Source organism: Aythya fuligula, chromosome 5, assembly GCF_009819795.1.
Source record: "Aythya fuligula isolate bAytFul2 chromosome 5, bAytFul2.pri, whole genome shotgun sequence".
NCBI classification, from domain to species: Eukaryota; Metazoa; Chordata; class Aves; order Anseriformes; family Anatidae; genus Aythya; species Aythya fuligula.
In genome coordinates, this window is record NC_045563.1 from 12,887,093 (window position 1) to 12,910,137 (window position 23,045).

The following is a 23,045-nucleotide window of genomic DNA, read 5'->3' on the forward strand; positions in this document are numbered from 1 at the left end:
ATTCAGGCAGGCTTCCTCCCCTCGTCCTCCCAAGGACAGCAGGGCTGTGCCTAGGAACTCTTTGCTCTCCCTTATCTGTGCAAGGGCGGCAGCAGCAGCCCTTCTGTACAGCAAACTGGGCAAGATGTCAGTGTGCTCAGATACTGAGGGGTAGGAGAGGGATCTGCATCTCCTGTGGCATCAGACACTGCGAAGATGTGGTTCCTGGAGCGGCTGTCTGCAGACAAGCTGCGGGGATAAGCACACACCAAGTGCTCAAAGGGTCCCTGCTGTGCCCAGGTGGAGCAGCAGAGGGACGCTGATCCCTGCCGCCTGCTCCCCACCCCCAGGGCTGCTGCAGGGGGATGCTTTTCTGCTACCCTGCAGTGGAGTTAGCTCTAAAGCAGATCTGCACCATGTACCACCACCACCTCAGCATTTTCTCCTCTTGAGCCACTGGTTTACAGCTAGCTCAGTTTAGCAGCAGGCCAGATACATCAGTGAGAGGAGGAGAGCAGAAGTCCACAGCTGCCAGCTGGAAGCACTAAGTGGGTTGGTCAGAGTCACCTGTAGGGCTGCTCCTCAGAGGTCATGCAGGTGGTGGTCCTGGTAACAGGGCAGACCTAAAGGATGTGGGGTTGAACCACAGGGAGCACATGGATGTAATAAATTTGCTTTGATTTACGCTGTACTATGCTCTGTTCACCTGGAACTTTAGTTTCCAGAGTTGTCAGTTCATTAAAAGTGGAAAATTTCCAAGAAGGCAAAGCAGGGAATATATCAAGTAAGTTTGAATTTGCAGGCATGACCGATCAATTCTGCCTGCATTCAAAATTCAAAATTAACTTACAGCATGGTTTAAAGCAGTATCTGCAAAGTGGAACTCAAATTGGACCCCAAATTTGAATCCTCCTAAGCCTCAAGTTGGTCTGATCTGGAAATGATGGGAAGAGACCGAAAGTAAGAACATGGACACAGGGATCTTTGCTGCTCTGTCATTGTTCCTGACTCTGGCAGATTATCTCCATGACATTAAAAATGATCAGAGCCCTAAGGCAATTCATTCCTCACTTTCCAAATTTTACTTCTGCAGCAAGGAGAAATTACCCGAGCGATGATGTGAGCCTGCACAAGAGCACGGTTCAAAGCCCAACGCTCCAGCCTGCCTCAATAAACAACCGCCCAGCTGAAAAAGAGCGGCGAATACAAAGGCGCAGCAACCTGCTGGCTCGAGGAAAAATGCAAACCAAACTGGCATTGTTGTGAGCTGCCGAGAGCGGGGAAGGCTGTGCCAAACGGCATCATGAGAGTGACAAGCGCGCAGGAAATTTAATAAAATGCAGTGCCATGCTGAAGAGCAGCAGTGGCAGGAGCAGCCATCATGCTGAACCTTGCAATCGCAATCCTATTACCCCACCGCCACCTGGGGCTTCCCTTGGCTCCGGTGCTGAGAGAGTGGCTTTCTTCCTCCCATTTGTATTCAAATAGCGTCCCCGTTTGTAACTGCATCCCTGTCCTATAGCAGGCGGTGGACGTGGGCAGAATACAGAAAGCCAGGCAGAATCACCTGCTCACCAAGACCTGCTGCGGCTGCCGACCGCAGATCAGGCTGGGGAGATTGATTTGCCCGAGCAACTGGGCATATCGACAGCGAGGAGCACCAGTTAGGAGGCTTAAAATTAGCCCTTCCTGCTCGGTTTGGGTTTGCAGACACACGTCACACGCCGAGCAAGAAGTGGGCATTCGCAAGGCTTCCCTTCCCTCAGCACCTCCAGCCTGCTGAGGCCCGAGGTGTCGGACACCAGTAGGGTCATTGGTCCTGAACAAGGGACAGAAAGCTTACAGTAGTACAGGAGTCTGCAAATTATAGGGGATTTGCTATTTGCACAAGAAGAGGTGGATCAGAATGGTTCTTATCTGAATTTCAAGCACAATTTCCTGGAGGTCTTTGCATCCTAGAGCTGTCATTTTGTGCATTGTAAAGATGAGGGGCCTTTGGAAAAACATGGGTCTGGCTTGGATTCAACCGTCCTCGGAACTAAGGAGTCTTTGCTTCAGCACCAGCTCCATAAGCAGCTTACTCTCTAACCTTTGCTTCAGAAATAAAAGTTTTGGAAGTCAATAGTTATCAGGAATGGAAAGTGAGATGTAACCCCTGAAGACCTGTGACAGCAAATCAGTGACTTCAGCAACGTTTCTGTGTTAGAATAAGCACTGGGGAAGAATATGCTGTCCGTTTGTCTAATCTGGGTCCGGTTTCATTTCAAGTATCACACAAGTATCACGTAATGGGGAACATGCTCAATCACAGTGAAATCCCAGTGTTTGTTACAAAATGTGGGGTGATGTAACACTGTTGTAGATCTTACTTGGAAAAAACAATCTCATTTTTTGCTGAATAATGAAATTTGTGGAGGGTATTTTTTTGGTATGGGATGTATTAAAGCTGGATGTTGTCACTTATGACACTGTTCCTTTAACTTGCTCTGCTTGACACTATGAATTATTCAGATATCCCTATGATATATAGAAGTAGTGTCAGCATTTTAGGGCATGACTCTCCTTTCTCATCTGCTATAAAATCCCAGTGGCTTCAGTGAGCGATAAAAGAAGACAAAATTAGGTCCTCAGAAAAGTTGTTGTCTTGCAAGCAGAAAATACACTTTACCACCGAGTAAAGGGTGCAGTACCAACAGGCCTCGCTTACCGCACAAAATTGGGTATTTGTATTTCCCTGGTCCGTCAGCACAGCTAAGGGGTCATTTGTTCATTTGATTCACAATGGAAATGAGAAATAAGAGTGTAAAGAACACAGTGGATAGCGTAGCATAGTCTGTTTTCTCTCCTGCAGAACTGCTTAGGTTTCATCGACCTCATGCTGCTAATACCGACGGCCTCATTTGCTTGAATAGCAAGGTGTCTGCTTTGTAGCTGCCAGTCCCAGGCTCAGCGCAGAGCTGTGCCGGGGAAAAGCAGGATGGTGGTGGAGCAGAGTGGCAGTGGGGCACTCCAGAAGAGCCCAGGAGGTTGCTGTGTCCCCCAGATCACGGGGGAGACCCGCCAAGCTCTGAGGATGATCAGTCTCCAGTGTTCTCTAGGAACAGTGCTGATATTTTTCCATTCTTGTGTAAATTTTTCTCCTTTTTCTTTTTTATTTTAAACCACTGAAGACAAAGATCATTGAGTTGAAACCAGTCTGAATTCATTGCCATCCATGGAACAACACTCTGCCTCATCCAAAACACCTGCAAAGGGTTGTTAGAGTTGTAGGAAAAATACAAACAAAGGTGGAGAGAAAAAAAAATGCTTGTAATTTGAATGTACTCTCAGCAAAGCCAGTGTTTAAATCACCAGTGACTGAAATGATGTAGGTCTAAATCCCGAGAGCTTCCTGGGTTCTGTGCAGTCGGTGCGCATGAAAGACATCACTGAAAACTGCGAGTGTCATGCTTCTGTCTCGCAAAACAGTCTCCTGCAAGTACCTCCAGGCTGTGGGGACCAAGTTCTGCCCCAGATCCCCCTTTGGTCAGCTCTGCGTGTAACTCAGGGCAGACTTTGGCCTCCAGGATGTGTCCTGATGGCTTGGTAACAGAGGAGTGCGGTAAAACCTTAGCTTTCATTTCTCCCACATATTTGTTGGCTCACCTGTTTACAAAGGAGTATTTACAAAAGGAAAAGGTGTATCAAGCTATCTCTGGCCTTCTTCCCATGTTAGATAGGACTGCAAATATTTTTGGAAGGGATGTAAATCTTAATGCTTCTGGGAAGAAGCCAAGCAGTACCAGATGGCAGAGAGGAGGAAACTCACCCTATGGGCAGGTTTTTCACAGTATTCTTAGAAGCATCTGGTATTGGCCACTGGCGGCAACAATACAGGGGCCAGTGCTCTGATCCAGTCTACCTGCATCTGTATTCTTGCTATTTTCTGTTTTCTTACATACTCAGGATGATAAGGAGAGCTTCGCCAAATTTTCGTTCCTGATACACGCTCAGTTTGAAGGTCTCAGTGGCGCTCCTGATTTTTTGGATAGGTGACGGCAGAGAAGGAGACTCAGCTGGTCAGCACGTTGCCTCAGCTCACAGGCACATGGCTGTTCTGGTGGTTCAAATATTGTCAGAGGAGTTGTTTTTTTTTCTTAACATTTGAAAGAATAGCTCTGATATCGTATGCAGCCTTCTGACTTCTCACTGAAGCTGGATCCTCATCACACTCTTAACTAGCAGTGAAAGTTTTGCTATAGCTATTATGTCTGCATTTGGGAAACGTCAGTCACCTGCAACGCTCAGCTAGGAGCACCATAAATGCCTATTGCTTTTTAGGATTTAGATTCTGATCCTTTACCAACATAAAGATTAGGGATCTTTATGTTAGGGAGAAAAATCTATTACATTGAAGGAAGTAGTTAGAAACTTCACTGAAAATGAAGTTTTGGTGAACGCTGTGGCTTAGGAGATTTTTATGGGCTTTTTTCACTTGATTTAAACATACTGTGTTTAGGCTACTATTTATGCCTGTTAGAGGACCTGTTTTTCTGGCATGGCAAAGAGTTGCTGGTCACAATCGTAATTTTTCTCCAAATATCCTGAAGGCTTTGAAACAAGTTGGTTCATTTTTTAATTTTATAACAGTCGTTTCAGGGCACAGAATAGAAATGTTCTGTGGCCACGAGGTGAAACCCTCAGCAATACACACTGCTTTCATAAGCAGAGTGAATGAACTGGACAGCCCAGTTATATTGCCAGAAGCCAGAATCAGGGAGTGATGCAGAACCTTGTTGGAGGCTGCTCTCTCCTCGCAGCTCAGCCAGATGGGCACATAGAGGGATGCAGACTTTTCATGGCAAGGTTCATCTGATCTGCCCGGGTTATACAGTGAATCACTGGGAAAAGAAGGGAGAATGACGCATGACTGTCTGTCATGTAGCTGCTACTTGTACGAATGTTCTGGCTCAAAATACCGCTTAATCAGGCTAGGAACATGGTATCTGTCTTAATGGAAGAGATTAGAAGCGTTGCAAGTTTTTGTTATTGTACAGCTTTGTTGCACAAAACAGAACTTCCACTGTCGCAATCTGGATGGTATATTTCAAAACATTAATCAAGGATTAGTCCTTGGCACTGATTTATGAGAAAATACCAGTGCAGCGGAGGATTTATAACCCATGTAAATGATTCATGGAGTACACATTTTATGAGACAGGTCCTCAGTCTGTGTAAACTGGAGCAAGTCCTTGAAGCTCACATGGCGGCGTGGACGTCCTACGCTGCCTTGGAAAAGCAAAGCCACATGAGAGTCCCTGGGATTCATTCCTCCATCAGGTGTGGGGTTCCCACACCAGGGGAATGGGCTTTGGCAGAGCCACCCCTCTCCGGGGATGAAGCAGCAGCACAGACCTGAGCTTGAAGTCCTTTCTGTAATTCTTGTGTAGCCCTGTAGAGGGAATGCTTTGGTAAGGCTTAAATGCGGCTACGTATAGCTGTGTAGCATCAGGGCACAAATTCCTTCTTTGTGTCACCTGCTGAGTTCAGGAGTTACCATCAAGAGTAATTTTACCCGGTAGATTTCCCCCCCCCCCCCCCCCCCCCCCCCTTGAATTTTTATCATGCTATAATTCGCTTTAAAATTTTGCCCCTGACTGAAGAGGGTGGAAGTGTCCACTTGACTCGATGCAAGGGATGGGCTTTGATGACGAATTACATGGGCACGAAAAGCTTCAGGTGACACGCATATTAAACGTGCTTTTCACTTGCAGCTTGCGGAAGGCCCCATGGCCAAATGTACCAAAGGGAATCTGTAGCGTGTTGTTTACCAACTTCTGCACTTCATCTTAAATTGGCATGGGGAAATGGTAATTCACTCTGAACAACGCTGGGAAACTGGGTTTGTTAACTAAAAATAAAAAGCACAAGCCCATCAAAAATACTCCAATGTTACGTATTATTCGTGTTGATTAAAAATCTGCCTGCAACTCAGCATTTGCTACTGATCATAAAACTGCACTGACTTAGTCCTTTCCCTCCGAGATATCACAACACTTGAAAAACCTCCCTCGTCTCAACGCTCACCTCCACTATTCACGTGGATAACCTGGGCCACAGACACCCTCTGATGCCGCCGAGCTCTGCCCCTGGGCTCCAACACTCCTGTCTTTCCAAGCTGAAGGGATTTGCCTCTCCTGCAATGCAACACCCTTTTTTTCCGAAAGCACAGACATACCCACCGAGCACTGAAAGCAAGTCTTAATCATCACAGTGACTTCCTCTGTGGATATTAATAATCTCCCCGCTTCCTCTGAGGAGCCCCCCTGTCTGCTGGGCTCATTCTCCGCAGAGGTATCGGCAGAGCTCAAACTTCAAAAAGTGTCATGTGGAAAAAACAGCTTTTCTTGGGAAAAAGATCAAGAAACATGAGGGGCCAGGTACCTCCGTGGTGCAGCTGCACCTGTACTCACAGTGAGCACTGCCACCGGAGGCTTCTCCAGACCTCGATGGCCGCTGTGAGGAAAAGCTTCCCTGAGCAGCCCCCATCCTGCTCCTTCCCCCCAGCCCCTGCGGGATCCATGAGGCAGATCACCGCCTGGGAGGGTCCGGGAGAAGCACTTTCCGCTTCCTGCAGGGAAGGATGTGATTAAAGCCACGTAAATAAGACTTGGCTTGGAAAACACTTGGGTGCCTTCTCGATGCGGTGCAGTCCTGAGGCACAGCAGCGTGCCCCGTTACGAGGGGTGTCACCTCCCAGCGGCCTGGCTGGGGCGGTGGGAAGCAGGAGGTATGACATGGCCTGGTTCTGCAGCTGGTTGGTGGTGGCCCCCCTGTGTGGGTACCCCCACATCTGGGACCTGTCGCAGGGAGGCAGGAGCAGACCTGCTCCAGGCCTGAGGGACCCGGGGAAAAGTGACCTCTCCAAGGCACAAGGTGGTGCGCAGACACCTGCTGATTTCTGCATCCCAAGGGCTGACCCTGCCACAACGGTGAATTCACAGCATGAAATCACACTTTTCTCCTTCATTTCCCAGGCAGGCAAGACAGCTCTTCAGCCACCTCACCCAGCTCTCAAATCTGTGGGGAGCAAACTCCTCCAAAGGCAGCAGGCAGGCCTCAGCGCTCACCTGCACAAGGGCATTTTAATTCCTTCCTCCTCAGGGAATTACCTTGGTTTGTGTCTGCTAGGGGACCATTGTCTTCACATCTCCATGTCTGTAAGGTGTGTTACCAGTGGTTGACCACGGGCATATGCCACACGAAGTGACTGATCCCAAGCTCCTGCTCCCTTTTTGTTAATAAAGCTGCACTGGGAGAGGAGAAGGACCAAGAGTGTCCATGGAGGGGATGAACTCCACCAGAAGAAGGGAAGTGCTGTTGTACTTCAGCAGGGAACTGGCACCTGTCCTAGTTTGCCAAGGGTATGTCTGGGCTCACAAACCAGCCAGCACAGCTCATGCAGAAGAAACAGCATCTGAGAAATGCAGCTTTACTTCGGCTTAGGAAGGCAACACCAAAAGGCAGAAGTTGCAGTGATGCTCCCTCCACACGCAGGCCATCTGCTCTGTGTCGCACGCTCCGGCACTGGATTTGATGCTTCTTTATTGCTAGAGGGTGGCTTGGACCAGCTCTCGGTGCGGTCACAAATTTGAGGTTGCACTGAGTTAACCCTGGAGTCAAATCGTTTACCAAGGCTCCTCGGGAACACAAAGCTGCCGATTCCCTGGGGCTTTCTGAGGATTCTCATGTGGGAAACAGCTGGCAGCGCTGCCCTGTCCTGGTGCATCTTTCATTTCTACAACACGATGCCGGCCAAAAGCAGCTAACAGCCTATTCCAAGGAAAAGTGCATTAGAGTAAAAGTCAAGGGGATGTGATGCGAGGATATAGGAAATCTGCCTACGCGTTGCCTAGGGAATCCGCTCGGTGAACTTTCTGCACCTTTTACCTGGTTCTGTCCGAAGCGACATGAGCACACCTGCACCCGGGCCACCAGAACCGGGGCAGATCTCCGCGGGGAACCGGTGCTGCCCCCGGGGACTGAGGGCTCACGACGGCCCCGGGGTGCGGAGAGGAGGCCGAGGCTCAACCTGCAGCGTGGGGACCCGGGCACGAAGCCGCGCCGGGAGAAGGGACCGGGACCGGGACCGGGACCGGGACCGGGCGGGCTCGTTTTCCTGCACGGCCAACCCCACCCTTCCCAGGCCTGCTACTTCCCGGGAAAAAAATTAAAAAAAAAAAAAATAAAAAGGGGGTGAAAAAAAAAAAATAAAATAGGCGAACGGGGAGGGGAGGCGGCGCCGTCCCTTTGTACCTGCCCGCGGCCCCGGTAACCCGAGCCGGCGGCGGGGCGCGGCGCTCGGGGCCCGGCTCGGCACGGCCCGGCCCGGCCCTGCAGCCAATGGGGCACGGGGGGAGGGCGGCGCTCGCCTCCTCCTCCTCCTCCTCCTCCTCCTCCTCCTCCTCCTCCTCCTCCTCCTCCTCCTCCTCCTCCTCCTCCTCCGCTCGGCTGGGGCAGGGCCGCGGCCGGCAGGAGGTGGGACCAGCCCCGGCGCTGCCGCCCGTCCCCTCCGTGCCCAGGGCCGAGCCGTTCCGGGAAGGCGCCGGCTCCCTCTGCGCTCCCTCGGCACCGCCGCACCGGCAGCAGCCGCCGCCACCGCACCGGGCTCGGCCCCGCGGGGCTGCAGGGGGCGAACAAGTGGACGGAGCCCCCCGGGGACGGGGCCGGCCGCCGGGCTCGGTGCACCCGGGGTGAGTTGGGCGATCCCCTGCGGAGGCTAAGCCCGGGGGTGCCCGTTCCCCGCAGCCCCCTTGGCGGGGGGGGCGTCTTTTTTCTTTTTTTTTTTTTTTTCATCATTTGATGAAAAAAATCATCAATCTGGGTTGGTTTTTTATTATGGGATCTGCGGGGGAGAAGATCTTCCAGTCCGGCTTTGCTGTGCTTCCTTGTCCGGCTCTCCGCGGGGAACTATAATATTTCTTCCCCAGGATGCTGCAGTGAATCGTAGTCCCAGGAAATCAGGTGAACAAAAATAATCCGAATTACCCGAACCCCGTTTGTTACGTGTCGGAACGGACACTGCCTGAGCACAGATGATGGCAAAAAATCCCCTCGAAGGGTCCAAGGAGGACCTGAGCAAAATTTCGGAGGAGGAGATGCTGAGGTGGAGCAAGGAGGAGCTGGTGAAAAGACTGAGGAAAGTGGAGAATGAAAAGATGAACTTAATGGTGGAACACGGCAACTTGATGAAGGACGTGAACCGGCGGCTGCAGCTCCACCTGCACGAGATCCGCGGGCTGAAGGAGGTCAACCAGAAGTTGCAGGACGACAACCAGGAGCTGCGGGAGCTCTGCTGCTTCCTGGACGATGACCGGCAGAAAGGCAAGAAGCTGTCGAGGGAATGGCAGCGCTTCGGGAGGCACACGGCCAGTGTGATGTGGAAGGAGGTGGGCATGTACCAGCAGAAGCTGAAGGACCTGGAGGCGAGACAGGAGACCCTCCTGCGGGAGAACGTGGAGCTGAAGGAGATGGTGCTCATGCTGGACGAGGAGCGGAGCGGGGCCGGCTCGCGGAGCTCCATCGACAGCCAGGCCAGCCTGACCAACCTCAACGGCGGCTCGGCCACCAGGGACGTGGGGGACGGGAGCAGCACCTCCAGCACGGGCAGCGCGGGCAGCCCTGACCACCATCACCACCACCTCCACCACCACAAGGCCGGCGACAGCAAGGCCGGGGCCATGCGGAGGTCTATGGACGACCTGTCTGCGCCTCTCCACCACCGGAGCATCCCCAATGGTCTCAACGGTGAGCTTGTCCCCCTCCTCGTAGCCCTGCTGGCTGCAGGTGCTGCTGGTCCTGCCCTGTGCCCACCTCCTCTCAGCATGCCTAGCCCCCTTGGCAAGGGTGTGAGGGATGCCGTGGTCCTTGCCATCCCTAGCCCTGCCCATCCTTGGTGGCCCCAGGGTGCTCCGGCAGAGCAGCTGGGGGTGGTGGTGTGGGGAGGAGCACCCATGTGTATGTGGGGTGGTGGCGGTGGTCACAGGGCTCTGCGGTGCTTGCACCCAGTGTGGTGCCCCTGGGTTGTGTTACTGCTGTCTGGGGCTGAGGCTTGGAGGGTTTTTATCTGGAGGATTGGTGTTATGTTTGCTTTTGCTCCCCCTCGAAAAAAGCTGTCTGTGTTTTCAGAGTTAAATGCTGATTTTCCCATCCCTTCTTCCTCTGACTCTTCCCCTTTAAATATTCTGGGTTACGTGTAGCTTGTTTATCAGCTGTTTTGATGAGATTGATAAAAACCTAAATGAGATTTTGGAAGAAGCTGATTAAAGTCGAGGTCTGCTGCATGGAGCATCACCTGTTAGCTCTGTGGGCTCTCAGGCAGGCTGCCTGGCTATGGTGTGCCCACCAGTTTTGGAGAGCTGGAACTTGGCTTCCCCTTGTTCCCTTGCTCCTCTTCAGGAACAGGTTTGTTTGTAGAGAAGAGATTGCTCTCAACGGGACGCTGCATTCACAATTTTGTTCAGCCCAGTCATTAAAGTTAGAAACAAGCTCCACTGTGAAATCATGCCAAACCTCCTCTGACAGCTTGTATGCAAACGAAGTTTCTCCTGCTGTTGAACAGTGGTCAGGCATTAAAATAATAATATTGGAATGTCTTTAAAATGGATTTTTGGGGACTCCTAGAAGGAGTAGTTTGGTCAGGAGGGTTTAACAGGAGTCAAACCAGGCATCAATCTGTTTAATTGTTGTGTACAAGACTCCTTTAAATGTACTTAATCCTCTTTTCCAAGAGGATTTCCCAGAGAGGTATTTTTGGGTTGGTATACACACAGCCCTCCTCCAAACACCAGGATGGAGCCTTGGAGGCTGGCTGCTGCTGGTGCCACTTGGGGCTCGCTGGGCACAAGAGGCCACAGAGGGGCAGGACGCTGGGGAGGGGGCTGCTGGATGCGTTTACCAGATCACCACCTTCAGTTCCCAGAGCTTTTGGTGGTCCTGGTGGGACCAGGGAGTGCTGGTCCTTGTTTTCAGTGATTTATGGGAAGTCCTGATGCTCCAGGAGATCTGAGGGCACACGGCACTAATCAGCCTGGATTTCAAGTGGTATGTTTATCCACGAATTTGCCATGCTCAGTCCTGTTGCCGCAGCTGCGTGTTTCCACTCGCAGCTGGAGATGTTACTGCCACCTCACCCATTAGACAGGGCTTGCTGGTTTAGAGGGTGATCCAGCCACCAGATGTTGCAGGATGTGGCAAGCATCCTATTATTGTTTTTTCTCCTCTCTCTCTTCTAGAGTTGTGTAAATCAGAAGTATCTTGTTTGTAAACCTTCAGCTAGCTTCTGCTCCTGGTGTGATTTTATTTTCATAAAGCGTTGCCCTTCTCAGAGGCCCGGAGAGCACTTGGCAGATAGAGTGTGCTGTTATTGTTTTGGGACAGAAGGGCTTTGCAGCTCTGAGACCAAATCCCTTTTAGTTATCAAATACTTCCTTAGCTTTTAGTGACTTCTGTTTCAGGGTTGCCCAACTCAAGCTGTGGAAGATGTGAGAAGTACTGGAGCTGCCTCTTTACTGCCAACCTGTGTGGCTTCGTTTCTGAGGATGGCACAGATATGATCTGCACTTTCTAGACTAATAATCCCTGGAAAGATGCAAACAAGCCTGATCTCTCTTCTTAGGTAGTGAAGCTGTAAAATGACTTAAATAGTCATTCTTAGATAGCATCGGTATTCAGCAAGGCCATTTCCCTCAGCATGCCTTTGGAAGTGCCTGTGAATACATATGTAAATGCAAAGCTTCTCGGGCCTCTTTTTGACTGACAGAAAGGAGTCTGGTGGGGAGGCTTGCCTGTGACCAAGTGGCAATGCATTTAAGCCGGTGACAATGTGGAAGAGGAGGGACAGTGAATGTGGAGGAAAAAATCCAGCAAGTCAGGTCGGTGCAGGAGCTGTCACAGCAGCCTCTGCAGCACCAGCTCCCTTCCATTTCTCTTGGTGCTGACTCTGCTTTTGGTGCATGTAGGTTAGATGTTAATCTTTTTGTACTCTTTTCCTGATGATTCTTTTTTTTTTTTTTTTTCTTTTTTCTTTTTTTGGTATAAAATGGAAGGAAGAAAGAGGAGAAAGGGTGGCTTTTTGTTTTAAGGTTACAGAATTCAGTCTGGTTTGCTGTTATCTCCTTTCTTTAACACACTGGGTAACTACCTGGTGGATGAAGCAGCCTGGCCAGCACAACTGGTGCAGCGATGAACAGCCCTCTGGTACTTTATTACGGAGGAGGGAGATGGATCTGAAACAGATGCAGGGCAGAACTTGGCATCTGTAGTAAGCAGAAGCCTTGGACAAGTGGTGAGAGCAAGGGATGGTGAGCTGTTAGCTAGAGCGCTTTTGGAAATTATAGGAAGCTGGGAGGTCCTGAAATGTGCTGCCGCTGGCAGTGAAGTCAGTTGGGCTTCATGCGGTGCCCTGCTTTTCCAGGTGTTTAGCAGACTGTGTCACCAGGTTAGTGCTTTTCTGAAGGAGTTGAGAATGGCAGCTGTTAAATGCTCCTGGGTTGACAGCTTTTTAATGAAATCTTAGCAAGCGAAGGTGGATTAAATATTTATTTTCTCCTCAACAATCCTTTGGAAGTGACTTGGTAAGCCAGGGCTTGATTTATTGGCCCCAGTGACCTGCCCCAATGTGAGGTGATGAACTTTAAACTCTAGGTTTGTAAGGTGAATTCAGTAGAAGTTGTGCAAGTTAAAAACAAAAACAAACCCAATCCGATCCGTGATCCACCTTCTCTTGACTTTTCTGAGTCTATTTACTTTTATAAACTGGCTTTTTGGAAGCTGATACTTGGAACCTGATGACTAAATATCTGCTCATGGATGATAAGGTAATAAGCACAACTGATAGTACAGCAGTTAATGTTGGATGACATGCTCTTACACAGCTCCGGATATCCTGCTGAAAGCCAGGAGAACATGTGTTTAGTCTGAAGGTAAATGGTCTTTTCGTTCTCTGCTTAGTGGTGTGTGAGCTGGGAACCGTCGTGGCAGGGATAGGGGCACCTGCAGGCTGTGTGATCTGGCCAGTTGCATCCGTGTTGAGCGATGTGCTGTAGTTCCAATGAATGTACCCACAGATCCAGGGCAGGTATTGAAGTACAGTTGCTGTGCTGTGCTTGTGAGTGCTTTTGGCTTTACTTTGCATGCATGGCGGGTGTCTCTGTGGATGTACATAGTCTTTCTGGACTTCCAGCTGGGTGAGGCAGCCCAGTTGGAGCTATTGCCTGGTTTCTGCCAGAATAAAATTTCCAAAAAAAAACACCAAACTGGAGGGGAAAAAAGAAAAGAAGATAGCCACGTTGTGTGATACTAACATGACCTGGGGGGAGGAATAAGCCTTCAGGTCCTGTGGGATATACACTGGATTATAATGTGGGAACCCTGGGAGGAGGGACTCTATGCTCCCTGAAGCAGAGTAATGGCTTCCACTAATTTTAGCCTCCTCTCCATCTAACTAGAACAACTGTTTATCCAATAACAATTAGAGGACAGTTGGCTTTGGTAGGATTTATGTGTACATCTGGGAGAGACGGAGAGCTGACAAGAAGGAGTGAATGTGCCCTTGTTGCAAATGTAGAAGGACTTGGTCCTGCCTGCTGGTGGTTGCTCCGCACAAGTCAGTCCCGGTGGCTGGTGTGGTCCTGCAGGCAGGCAGCGTATGAGTTCTACCAGTCTGGTGTAACGTTGCTGTGAGACAGACGAGGGTGAGCGCATGTTGTGGATTTCCTCGCCTGTGCTGCGAGCCTGGAGTGATACAGACTTGCTAGCTGTTGATGTGTCTGGGACAAAATCCAGTGCACGCTTACAAAGGTTTTGGGCTTTAATTTCCCTCCACCATCAAATGGCTTTTGTCAGCAGAACTTCTCGTTCACCTGCCACTGAAGCTGTTTGCTCTGAGTTCCCAAAATGTGCCAAGCTGTTTCCAGTGTCTCTGACTTTATTCCAGTTGAGTGAAATGTTTAGGTATTTTTTTATCAACATGAATAGGTTTCTAAAAAGAAACGTTCTTAAAAATATCAACACTTGAAAAGTGGTCGGAGAGGTATGGAGGCAGGTGGTGGGCACAGCAGATAACCTGTCATAGCAGAGACATTAATCTATGGCCCATCACTGCTGTCTGCTCCAAGGGAAGAAGTATGGTCTCTCTGGGTGAGGGGGTGGGAAGAGCTCTAGTTCTATTGATTCCCACTTGTAAATGTCCACATATTTACCTAGAGGGTACGATATATTGCATTTAAAATGGTGGCAAAGAGAAATAGCCGTTCCCTGTGGGTTGGTATTGATTGGATGTGTAGATACTCTGTACTTACTTCTCTTCTTTTTCACAAAGCCTTTAGGCCAAAGTCCTTTGTTTTTATTAGAGTATTCATAATCAATATACATATTACTTACTATGACGTATTAATGAGGCCTTTGAGATGAGAATATGTAGAAGCAGAAGCGAAGGATGAGGTTCATCTAATTTTAAATTGAGGTGTCTACAATATAGGCTGTAATATCTTTGTTTCCTTGGGCTTCCTTTATAGGACATGTGAAAGAAGAGATTTTGGTATCATGATTTATGTCACCTATGTCTATTTTAGAGGGTGAAGCATTGTACACTGTATGTGCTCTTTTTACTGATGGGAAGGAAACCTGGGTGGTAGTTCATATGCAGCCATCTAAAGTGAGGTGAAATCAACCTTACTGAAATATTGTGGTGACCATCTTACACTCTTCCAGCACAGCTGTGTGAGCACCAATGAAAGACAGGAAATCACTTTTTCAGGTACCAGTCAGATGTCACCTCCTTGCAGTCCCCATACCACATGGGCACAACGGTCTGGGTTGGAGGAAGCTCTCTTCTCTACGATGGAGACACATCAGACCTCGATGGCTCCTGCCAAACTGTGAAGCAAAGTTTCATCTACTTGACCAATTCCTACCTCTGTGACATGAAGAGCACTCTTAGTCCTTCAAACATTGCATTAACTTTTCTGTATTTAGATGTTAGTATTTTTGGTATCACAGGCCACTACATACAGCTTCCTTGTGATTAAATAAGGAGACTCTCCCTGGGCTGATAGGATAAATGTAATACCTCTGTAGAAATACCTGTTTCCCTCTCTTCTGCATTCACCGAGTTCTGCTAATAGGTTTTTAAATGCTGATGTTTCAGATGCTGAGGCTACAGCTTGAGTATCCTGTAGCCAGCAATCATCGGCCTCTACCAAGGGGCATCAGCTGGAGGCATCTTTGTCATTGTCCACTCCTGCCTTCCTGCTGGGGCATTAAGTGTGTGCCAACCCGTTAGGCTCTGAAACTTCGGGGTAGCTGGTGCCCATGAAAAAAAGGCTCAAGAAACTTAAGGCACTCAAATTAGGCCATGTCTGGAAATATTCTGTATAGTAGTGCTTTTCAATTTTGTATTCCTCTTTCAGTTTTCTAAAGAGATATCTTGTTCTCAGCTGTCCTGTTGAAGGAGAAAAAATGTATTGATTAAAAGGCAATTTTCTATGGGCCTTTGATGGAATTATCCACTTACTCTTGTCAAAAGCAATCAAAATAAGGGAAATAAATTGTGTTGGTTACATGTAAATGATTTGGTCCTCTGGAGGCATTTCATCAAATAAAGCTGAGGATCGAATTAAATGGTGATCTAATTAAGTGGCAGGCATGGGAACCCAAAATGCAGCCTTGGCAGGTGTGCATGTGGTGTGTGTGAGGAGATGAGGGGTATGAGCAGTAATGCTGGGGAGGCTTCAGAGCTCAAGGGTCAACGCTTGTGTGGGGTCAAGGCCTGCCATGGAGGCTGTGGTGAGGAGGAGGAGGGCCCAGGCAAGAGCCTCCCTGCCAGGAGCTGGGCATCAGCCTTGCTTGTGGCTCTCACAGACATGTCCACAGTATGGTCTGCCCATGTTGTCCCCTCAGGCTGCCGCTGCAGCATCCTTCTGTGTTTGGGCTGCCCTTTGCAGGAGCTCTGAGAGGGACAACAGTGGGTGGGTGAGGTGCTTATAGTGGCAAAAATGTTCGGTGTGTCGTGAGGTGAATGAAGAGAATTATTAGGCCATTTAAAATACCCTTAAAACTATTGATTCTGGGAATGCTGAAGTTCTTTCCATGCTCATCACGTCTGTAATATATATCCCACTGCAAAACACACGACACTGCTCACGTGGAGCAGGCAAGGTTGGGGGCCACGTATCCAGTTTTCCTGCGAATTAGCAGCGACTGACTAGGTTTGCTTCTGCATTCTGTATTTTTAACCTGACTTTTTGTCTGCGAGCCAGAATTCATCCTGCCCTGTCTCCAAATGTCATCATCCCCTTGTGGTTAACTTGCTGCAATTCATGAAACACTTGGCTGCCATAAATAGTTATGTGCAGAGGTTCCTCCGCACGCGGAGCGGACAGAAATTCGCAGGCAGCGCTGCTAGGCACTCGCACACTAACATGTCCACCAAGAGAAAGTTGACCCACTTCTGCGAATAGATAACTCCTGGCAGAAAAAGTAACACTGTCTCACAGAATCTGTCTTTCCCTTGCCTACTGAATTGTGAAGCAAAAAAAGCGAGCGAGCTCCATCTTCTGAATTAATGGCGGTGGGAGCATAGCACTCCCCATTGAAAGGAGAGCGTGTAGATCAGCCCTTGATCTGAGATAGGCTTAAAATGGCCACAATTCATTTGTGATTTTTTTTTTTTTTTTTAATGTAATGAGTGCTTTTGTTAGTGAATGAGGTGTGTGGAGTTCAGGACTCAGCTGCTCTTAGGCATTAGGAAACATTTATCACCATGGCAATTGAAGGCTGCTGTACAGGTTATTTTGAACGCTTGCATGGTGACTCACATCTGGGCCGAGACCATTTGTGCCAGGTTACCTCAGTCCCTATGCGTACAGGTTTATATATGCTCTTTCCTCCCTTCAGTTGCTTCTTGCCTTGGTGTTTACTCCTCTCCAAAAGCTCAGTATTTTGCTGACTTACACCTCTGAGCAATGACACAAGGAGATATCCCGCTCTGGCAAAAGAGCACAATGTTCATACCTGCCGAAATGCAGGTTTTCTGAGAGTCCCCTCCTGAGAGCAGCAGGTCCATCCCTGCCTGCCCAGTTTCTGGGGAGCAGCAGTGGCCTTGGGGGGAGCCTCTCTGCTGGAGGCTGCCAGGTTAGCACCCTCAGCACCCTGGTCATACCCTCCATGTCCTGGCCAACTGTGCCCAATGCTTACCTTGCTCAAGGATTCTCCTATAAAGGGTCTTTGTGAAAGATTCTTCTTGGCAATATAGATTACAGGTTAATTTATTGGTGAGATTTGAGACTGGGAGACTCTTAACGCACCATGTGCTACGTGCTGTCAGCGTTGCTGTTGTGCCACTCGTCTTGGCAAGTGACTACAGACACTCCATTTCAGGGATCTCACACTCAGACTGAAGCAGTCCTGCATCTGATGTGAATTAAAACATTGTCTGGGCTAGGAGATAAGGGCTTCTCCTACTGGTTTGCAGGAGTGGATATCCCCTTTTTGTCTGCTGTGGGTACAGTGGGAGATGTCTGCGCTGTCTGGAGAGGAGGGAGCGCTAGTGATGAGTGCCAGGCTTATGGTATCAGGGCATTGCCCAGCTGTAAACTGCAGTTGAAGGGGTGACATGTTAGCTGTCTTGTGTAGTTGTGTCAGCCCAGGCTCGCTGGCAGATTTAGTTCAATCAAATCAGGAGTGCTCTGAAAAGCTCTTTGGCTCCATCCCCCAGCTCCATACAATGACACTCATGACTACATGCTGCTGCCTTTCCCCCCATTTCATGCAAATGCTGGGGTTTCGTTCTCAAACAGAGAAATTGGTGGCATTTGGATGCTTGTGGAAGGCAGAGGAAGTAGTATGGGGAGCAAATGGATGGAGAACTGGATACAAGAGTAGGTATCTTGCTCATGTTTCAAGCTGTCTCTTGGGCAGTAGGATGATCCAGGGTTGCCTATATTTGAGGGTTTGGCAGCCTTGTCTGACCTGTCCCTGCCTTCCTGGGGCGACAAAACAAAGCCAAGTGATGCTGAGAACCCCTCGTTGGTATGGTGGGGAGAGCTGTGGTGTTGTCCTGTCCTCTCACTGCAGAAGACAACATGGTGAGGAAGGGAGCAGACAAAAGGACTACTCAAAGTAGATCAATAAAAACAAACCATTATTTTAGAAAAGAGAAAAAGGAAAAGCAAGCCTTACAGCATTTCCAGTCCCCAAAGCTTAATATTTCTATGGAAACCATTGCAGCAGGAGGCTTGCTGTCAGTATCTTTATGTGATCTATTGGGGTTGACTAGATTTAACAACTGTTTGTCCTTTCCCTACATCTCCTACCTTGGATCATCCCAAGACAGGTTGCTGTGTATCACAAGTGCAAGGTTAAACCCTGCATTCCTGGTTTCTGGCTCTCCATTAAGTGCTAAGCAGTCTCTGGAGGATTTGCAGCCATCTTTCATGTGCAGTTTTTGACTTGCAAAGGTTCATTTCATTCACTCTATGACACTTATTGATAATGTCTTGTCCTATATATGCCACTCCTGTCACACTGTGCTCCTTGAAGGATGGCTGTGACTTTGTATTAGGCCGTGGACCACTTGGTAGCGTGGTGCATCTCAGTGCCCTGTAAAGTTGCTACAGGGACAGTGCTTGACTTGAATAGAGTTAAGACTTTATACTTGCTTTAGTCTTTCATGCAAAGCAGATCTGTAATCTCCACAAGAGGACATAATCTGACCTACTTAGGTAATAGCCCGCATGATTTTTGTGTAGCCCCAGTTATATACATGCAGCTATTTACTATGGTCATGCTGATGTATTCACTGATTTCCTCCCATTTTTGTTTCTAGTGGGATCTACTAGAAATAGCTACAGGACAACCTACATAAAAGTCCATTCTTTTATTCTGGAGTAGGAGGATCAGATGTTAACAGAGTATCAATAATAAAAGAAAATGTTATTTTTGTTGATGCTGAATCTTTTCCAGCTCCTAACAAATGTATTATGAAAATCTTATTTTTATGTACAATCTTAAAGCACTTTTGTGATGAATAGTTTTCTTTTGTCTTCCTGGTTTCCTTTTCTTATCTCCCTTACTGGGGTTTGCAGTCTCGTATTTGTATGTTTCCCAGCAGCTGAATATAACTTCGATCTGTGCTTTGGATCTGCAGAGCTTTTAATCCCTTTCCACTGAGTTAAAAGCTTGTTTGCTGTTGAATGTGATATGTAGTTATAGGTTATATGATCTTCACCGGCGGCCCATGCATCACACAAAGATGGCATATTGTGAAAAACTCTGATAAAATATCCCCTTGTTCGTTTTCCTGATTGCAACTCAAACCCAGGCCGTGAGTGAGTCAATTGTGTGCTGCTGTGCAGTCTGCTGGCACACCTGTCCTTTGCTGTTACCTACACCTATGCACTTATTCTCTATTTCAATTTTGCAGTCTCTGTGATGTTTATATTTGAAGCTACAAACCAGTTGGATATTTCAGCCAGTGCAGCAGGTTTTCTGTTTTCCAATTCTGGAAACATTTTGTGGTGTGATTTCCTCCTGGAGTTTTCCCTTTGCCTCCTCTTAACTGCTTGTTACACCTCCTGAAACATGGGGAGCGGTTTTTAAAACCTGTATGATTATTCCTCTTCGTCCTGAAACACGATGATGGATGCCTTGTTTGTGGAGAGCTTTTTTTTTTCTGGAGTGGTTGCATGGTCTACCTTGGAAAAAATCATTGCTTCTGGAGCTCTCAGTCTTCCAGGCCACGTGGATATAGCTGCATGCGTGTGAATGGATTCAACCATCTTCTAATTATTTTTTTTTGTATCTGGTAGTTTTGGTATAGGTATTTTCTTTCTGGATTCTAACCAGTTTATCAGTCTCCCAGTGCTTGTCTCCTGGCCTCCTGTAACAAAGTACAGTCCTCTTTTTATAAGGTCAGTTAAGACGGCATTGTTTTAGCTGTAAGCTTTAAAATAACAACAGAAGGATGGATGGTTTTGCAGTTTCCAGTGCTAGACTGGGCTCAGATTTGGTGCTCTTTCTCATTGCAACATGACTTCCTGATGTAGCCTTAGGTAAATCTCAGGTTCACCTTTTATAGCACCAGAACAATATATTTCCTTTATCTTCTCCAAGTAACCTGTAGGTCATTGGATCACTTACAACATGCTTGTACGGAGCTCTACAGATTTAGACCCTTACCTCAGATGGGCCTCTAACCATTGCTATGATACCAGTGATAACAAACAACGCAGGTTTTCAGTTATAGGGAGCTAGCAAGGAACAAGCAGCCCATATAGTAACTTAAACTCCAGACATTTCTAATTCCTAGTTTTGGAGTTGCTTCAAATCCTGTTTTGACTTTACTGGATAAAAGTATTTTATGTGTTGGTGTGCTTCTTTCTGCATTGTATCTACCCCGTGGGACAGCAGGCTGTCGGACTGCGGACAGTCTCCAGACAACTGTCAAAAATAGAAACTTGTCAAATAAGGGATTCTACTCCCAAATGAGAAGACAAAGAGCAAAAAAGACAAAGAGCAGTGTTTTTGCCTCTCCACAGCGAGACCTAAGCGAGACAAGTGCAGAAAGATGATACTGCTTTCACTGTGGTATCAGGGCAACAGGCTACCTTGATACCTTTCAGAGAGTGGGGACAGCATTTGTTGTATTTCAGCTCGTCCTGTCTGCATCGCCCTGTTTGGTATCATATTGTAGATGTGAATTTAAAATGCTGGCTGTCTGGCAGCTTGGTGCAGTTCCAGCTAAGGTGCAGGTCCACAGTCGAAGCAAATGGGCTCTTGTTGTGTTGCTCCGTGTTGCAGCAGAAAGCAGCCGCGTCTTTGCCATAATTGCTGAAGACACCTTGCCTATTTCCAATTAAATTCTTACCTGTTCCCTTGATTGCACTATTTCTGACTCCACTAATTTGGTGACTCCTAATAAGCTCGGACTGAGAAGTCATCAAAGTCACTCTCGGGTGTGAACCCAGTGTTTCTTAACAACCTTTGGCTTTTGTTCCCATTTGCAGAGGGGAATTTGTAGGGAGGATCTATTTGTCAGCCTATCACCAAATCATTAGGAGGGTGACAAGACTGCAGTAACTCTTCCTCGGCAATTATGTATGAAAGATTGTCAGTATGAGTAGTATGGGAAGTTAAAAGCCTTAATTTTCATTTGGAATTGAAACCCTAATGACTTTCCACTCCCACAGATCATAAAGACCTTGTTTCAGCCTCAAGTTGACCAAAAAAAAAGAGGGGAGCTCTTTTATTGCAGATTTCTTTGTGGAGGATTTTTATGAAAAAGCAGATTTATGAGTCACTGTTCTTTGTATAAAAGATAATTACTGGAGTACGAACTTGAGAAAAGTGGCATTTTATGACTTCGCCGCTAGCCATGCAGCGTAAGCTTTGGCTTTCTCTCTTTTCAATTAGTTAAGTTAAATAGCATCTTGGTTCAAAAGGACTAATTACATTCCTGTTTGTTGTTTGCCTCGTGCACTAAATGTTTTCTATATGTAAAGCTAAGCAGCAGCGGGGTGGGGAGGAAAGGATCGCCCAAATTAATGCCGTTTAATTATTTAAAATCATGGGTGCAGATCCCGCGGGGTTACGTGTATTGCGTTCAGTCACATCCATCACTCACCTGCATCATAGTAAGGAAGAGACACTGGATCACGCAAATCCTTTTGTTAACCCTGGGAAGCATAATTAAGGTCTTTTGGAATTTTGTTCTTTAAAAGGATGTTCCTCTGAACAGCAATGTTGTTTAAGCCATGCTTAAGTTTAAAGCTATGTGTTTACCGACTTTGGTGCATGTCTTCTTTTTTTTTCATTTTTCTATAAGTAAAGGGAGCATTTTGTAGAAAAATAGCAAATGCACAAAGTGAGGAAAAAGTGAGGAAAACATAATATTTAAAACACAATATTTTGGGGAAAGGTTTGGAATTGGCCCGGTAAAAGGAATGTGATCTAGAGGGCAAAACTCCCTGAATGCGGTACATTTTACAGGTAAGGATGGCAATATTTGGATTTGACCTCCTCTTTTTAAATGGGAGGTTTCATACCTGGATGATTGCTCTGTCAAAAGACACACGTGGACTGTGTGGCCCATCACAGGGAGCTGTGGAGGTGCCCATCTCCTGGGCCTGCTACAAGAGGGTAGAGAGCAGGAGGGCAGCTGGGGGCTTCCACTGAGCCCAGGTGAGCTCCTTATTTCCTCGGTTCTGCTGCCTTGTGCTGCGCTTGGTGGGGGAAATGTCCTCATGATGGGAGAGGAGTGGGCAGCGAGAATTGCCTGCCCAGCTCAGGGTGGAGTTGGAGGCCACTGGAAAGAGATGCAGCAGGTGCCTGAAGGAAGAGGAGTACATGAGTGAATGAATGAGTTACCCAAGATGTGGTTTGGGAGCTAGCTGTTATTTTTACCACTCAGTTTCATTCAGCTGGGTTGAACTCCCTCCAGCACACCATTGATGATGATGCCTGAAGGTATAAAGGTTGTATTTTGATCAGCAAGTCAAGAGCAAGCCTACCACTAGTTATGAATACGCTTTCAGAATTGCAGGCGAGGTGAAGGAGATCCTATAATAATAACAGGCAGAAAAAGTTGCTTGAAGGAATCAGTTCCCTGAGGAGGTGTAGACTTGGACCTCGCTCACCTTCCCATCTCAGCTTTTTAAAAATGTGCAAATGGATCCATTACCTGGGGTTTGAACCTGTTGAAATCCTGAGTGAACAAAATGCAAGATGTCAGGAGAACTGGTAATGATGGAGTTTCGGAAACACAAATGGTTCAGTCGAAGATATGCGGTATAAATGAGAAAAAACGTGCGTGTGTGTCCTGTGCTCTCTGTAGTTGACCCAGTTGGTTATTCAGTGATGAAGTCTGATCTGTATGTTTCGAATGACAGATCTGGGTTCTGAAGTGCTTATGATTAGATTAAGACTGTGTAGTAAACCTTAATGGTGCATGAAGAGCTACTGCTGGATTTGCAGTAATACGGACTTTTCTGCCTTAGAACAGCATGAATAATACTTTATGGTTGTATAAC

General features: G+C 47.6%; 1 protein-coding gene across 2 annotated transcripts in view; it reads left to right on the top strand.

Moving 5' to 3' along the window:
- Positions 1-8,837: 8,837 nt before the first annotated feature.
- CCDC85C (coiled-coil domain containing 85C) overlaps positions 8,838-23,045 on the top strand; it is a 104,768-nt gene continuing 90,560 nt past the window's right edge. For both annotated transcript variants that reach the window (XM_032188365.1, XM_032188366.1), the window contains exon 1: positions 8,838-9,765. In XM_032188365.1, the coding sequence (XP_032044256.1) occupies positions 9,054-9,765 (712 nt within the window). In that variant the 5' untranslated portion in view covers positions 8,838-9,053. The remainder of the gene's footprint in view (positions 9,766-23,045) is intronic.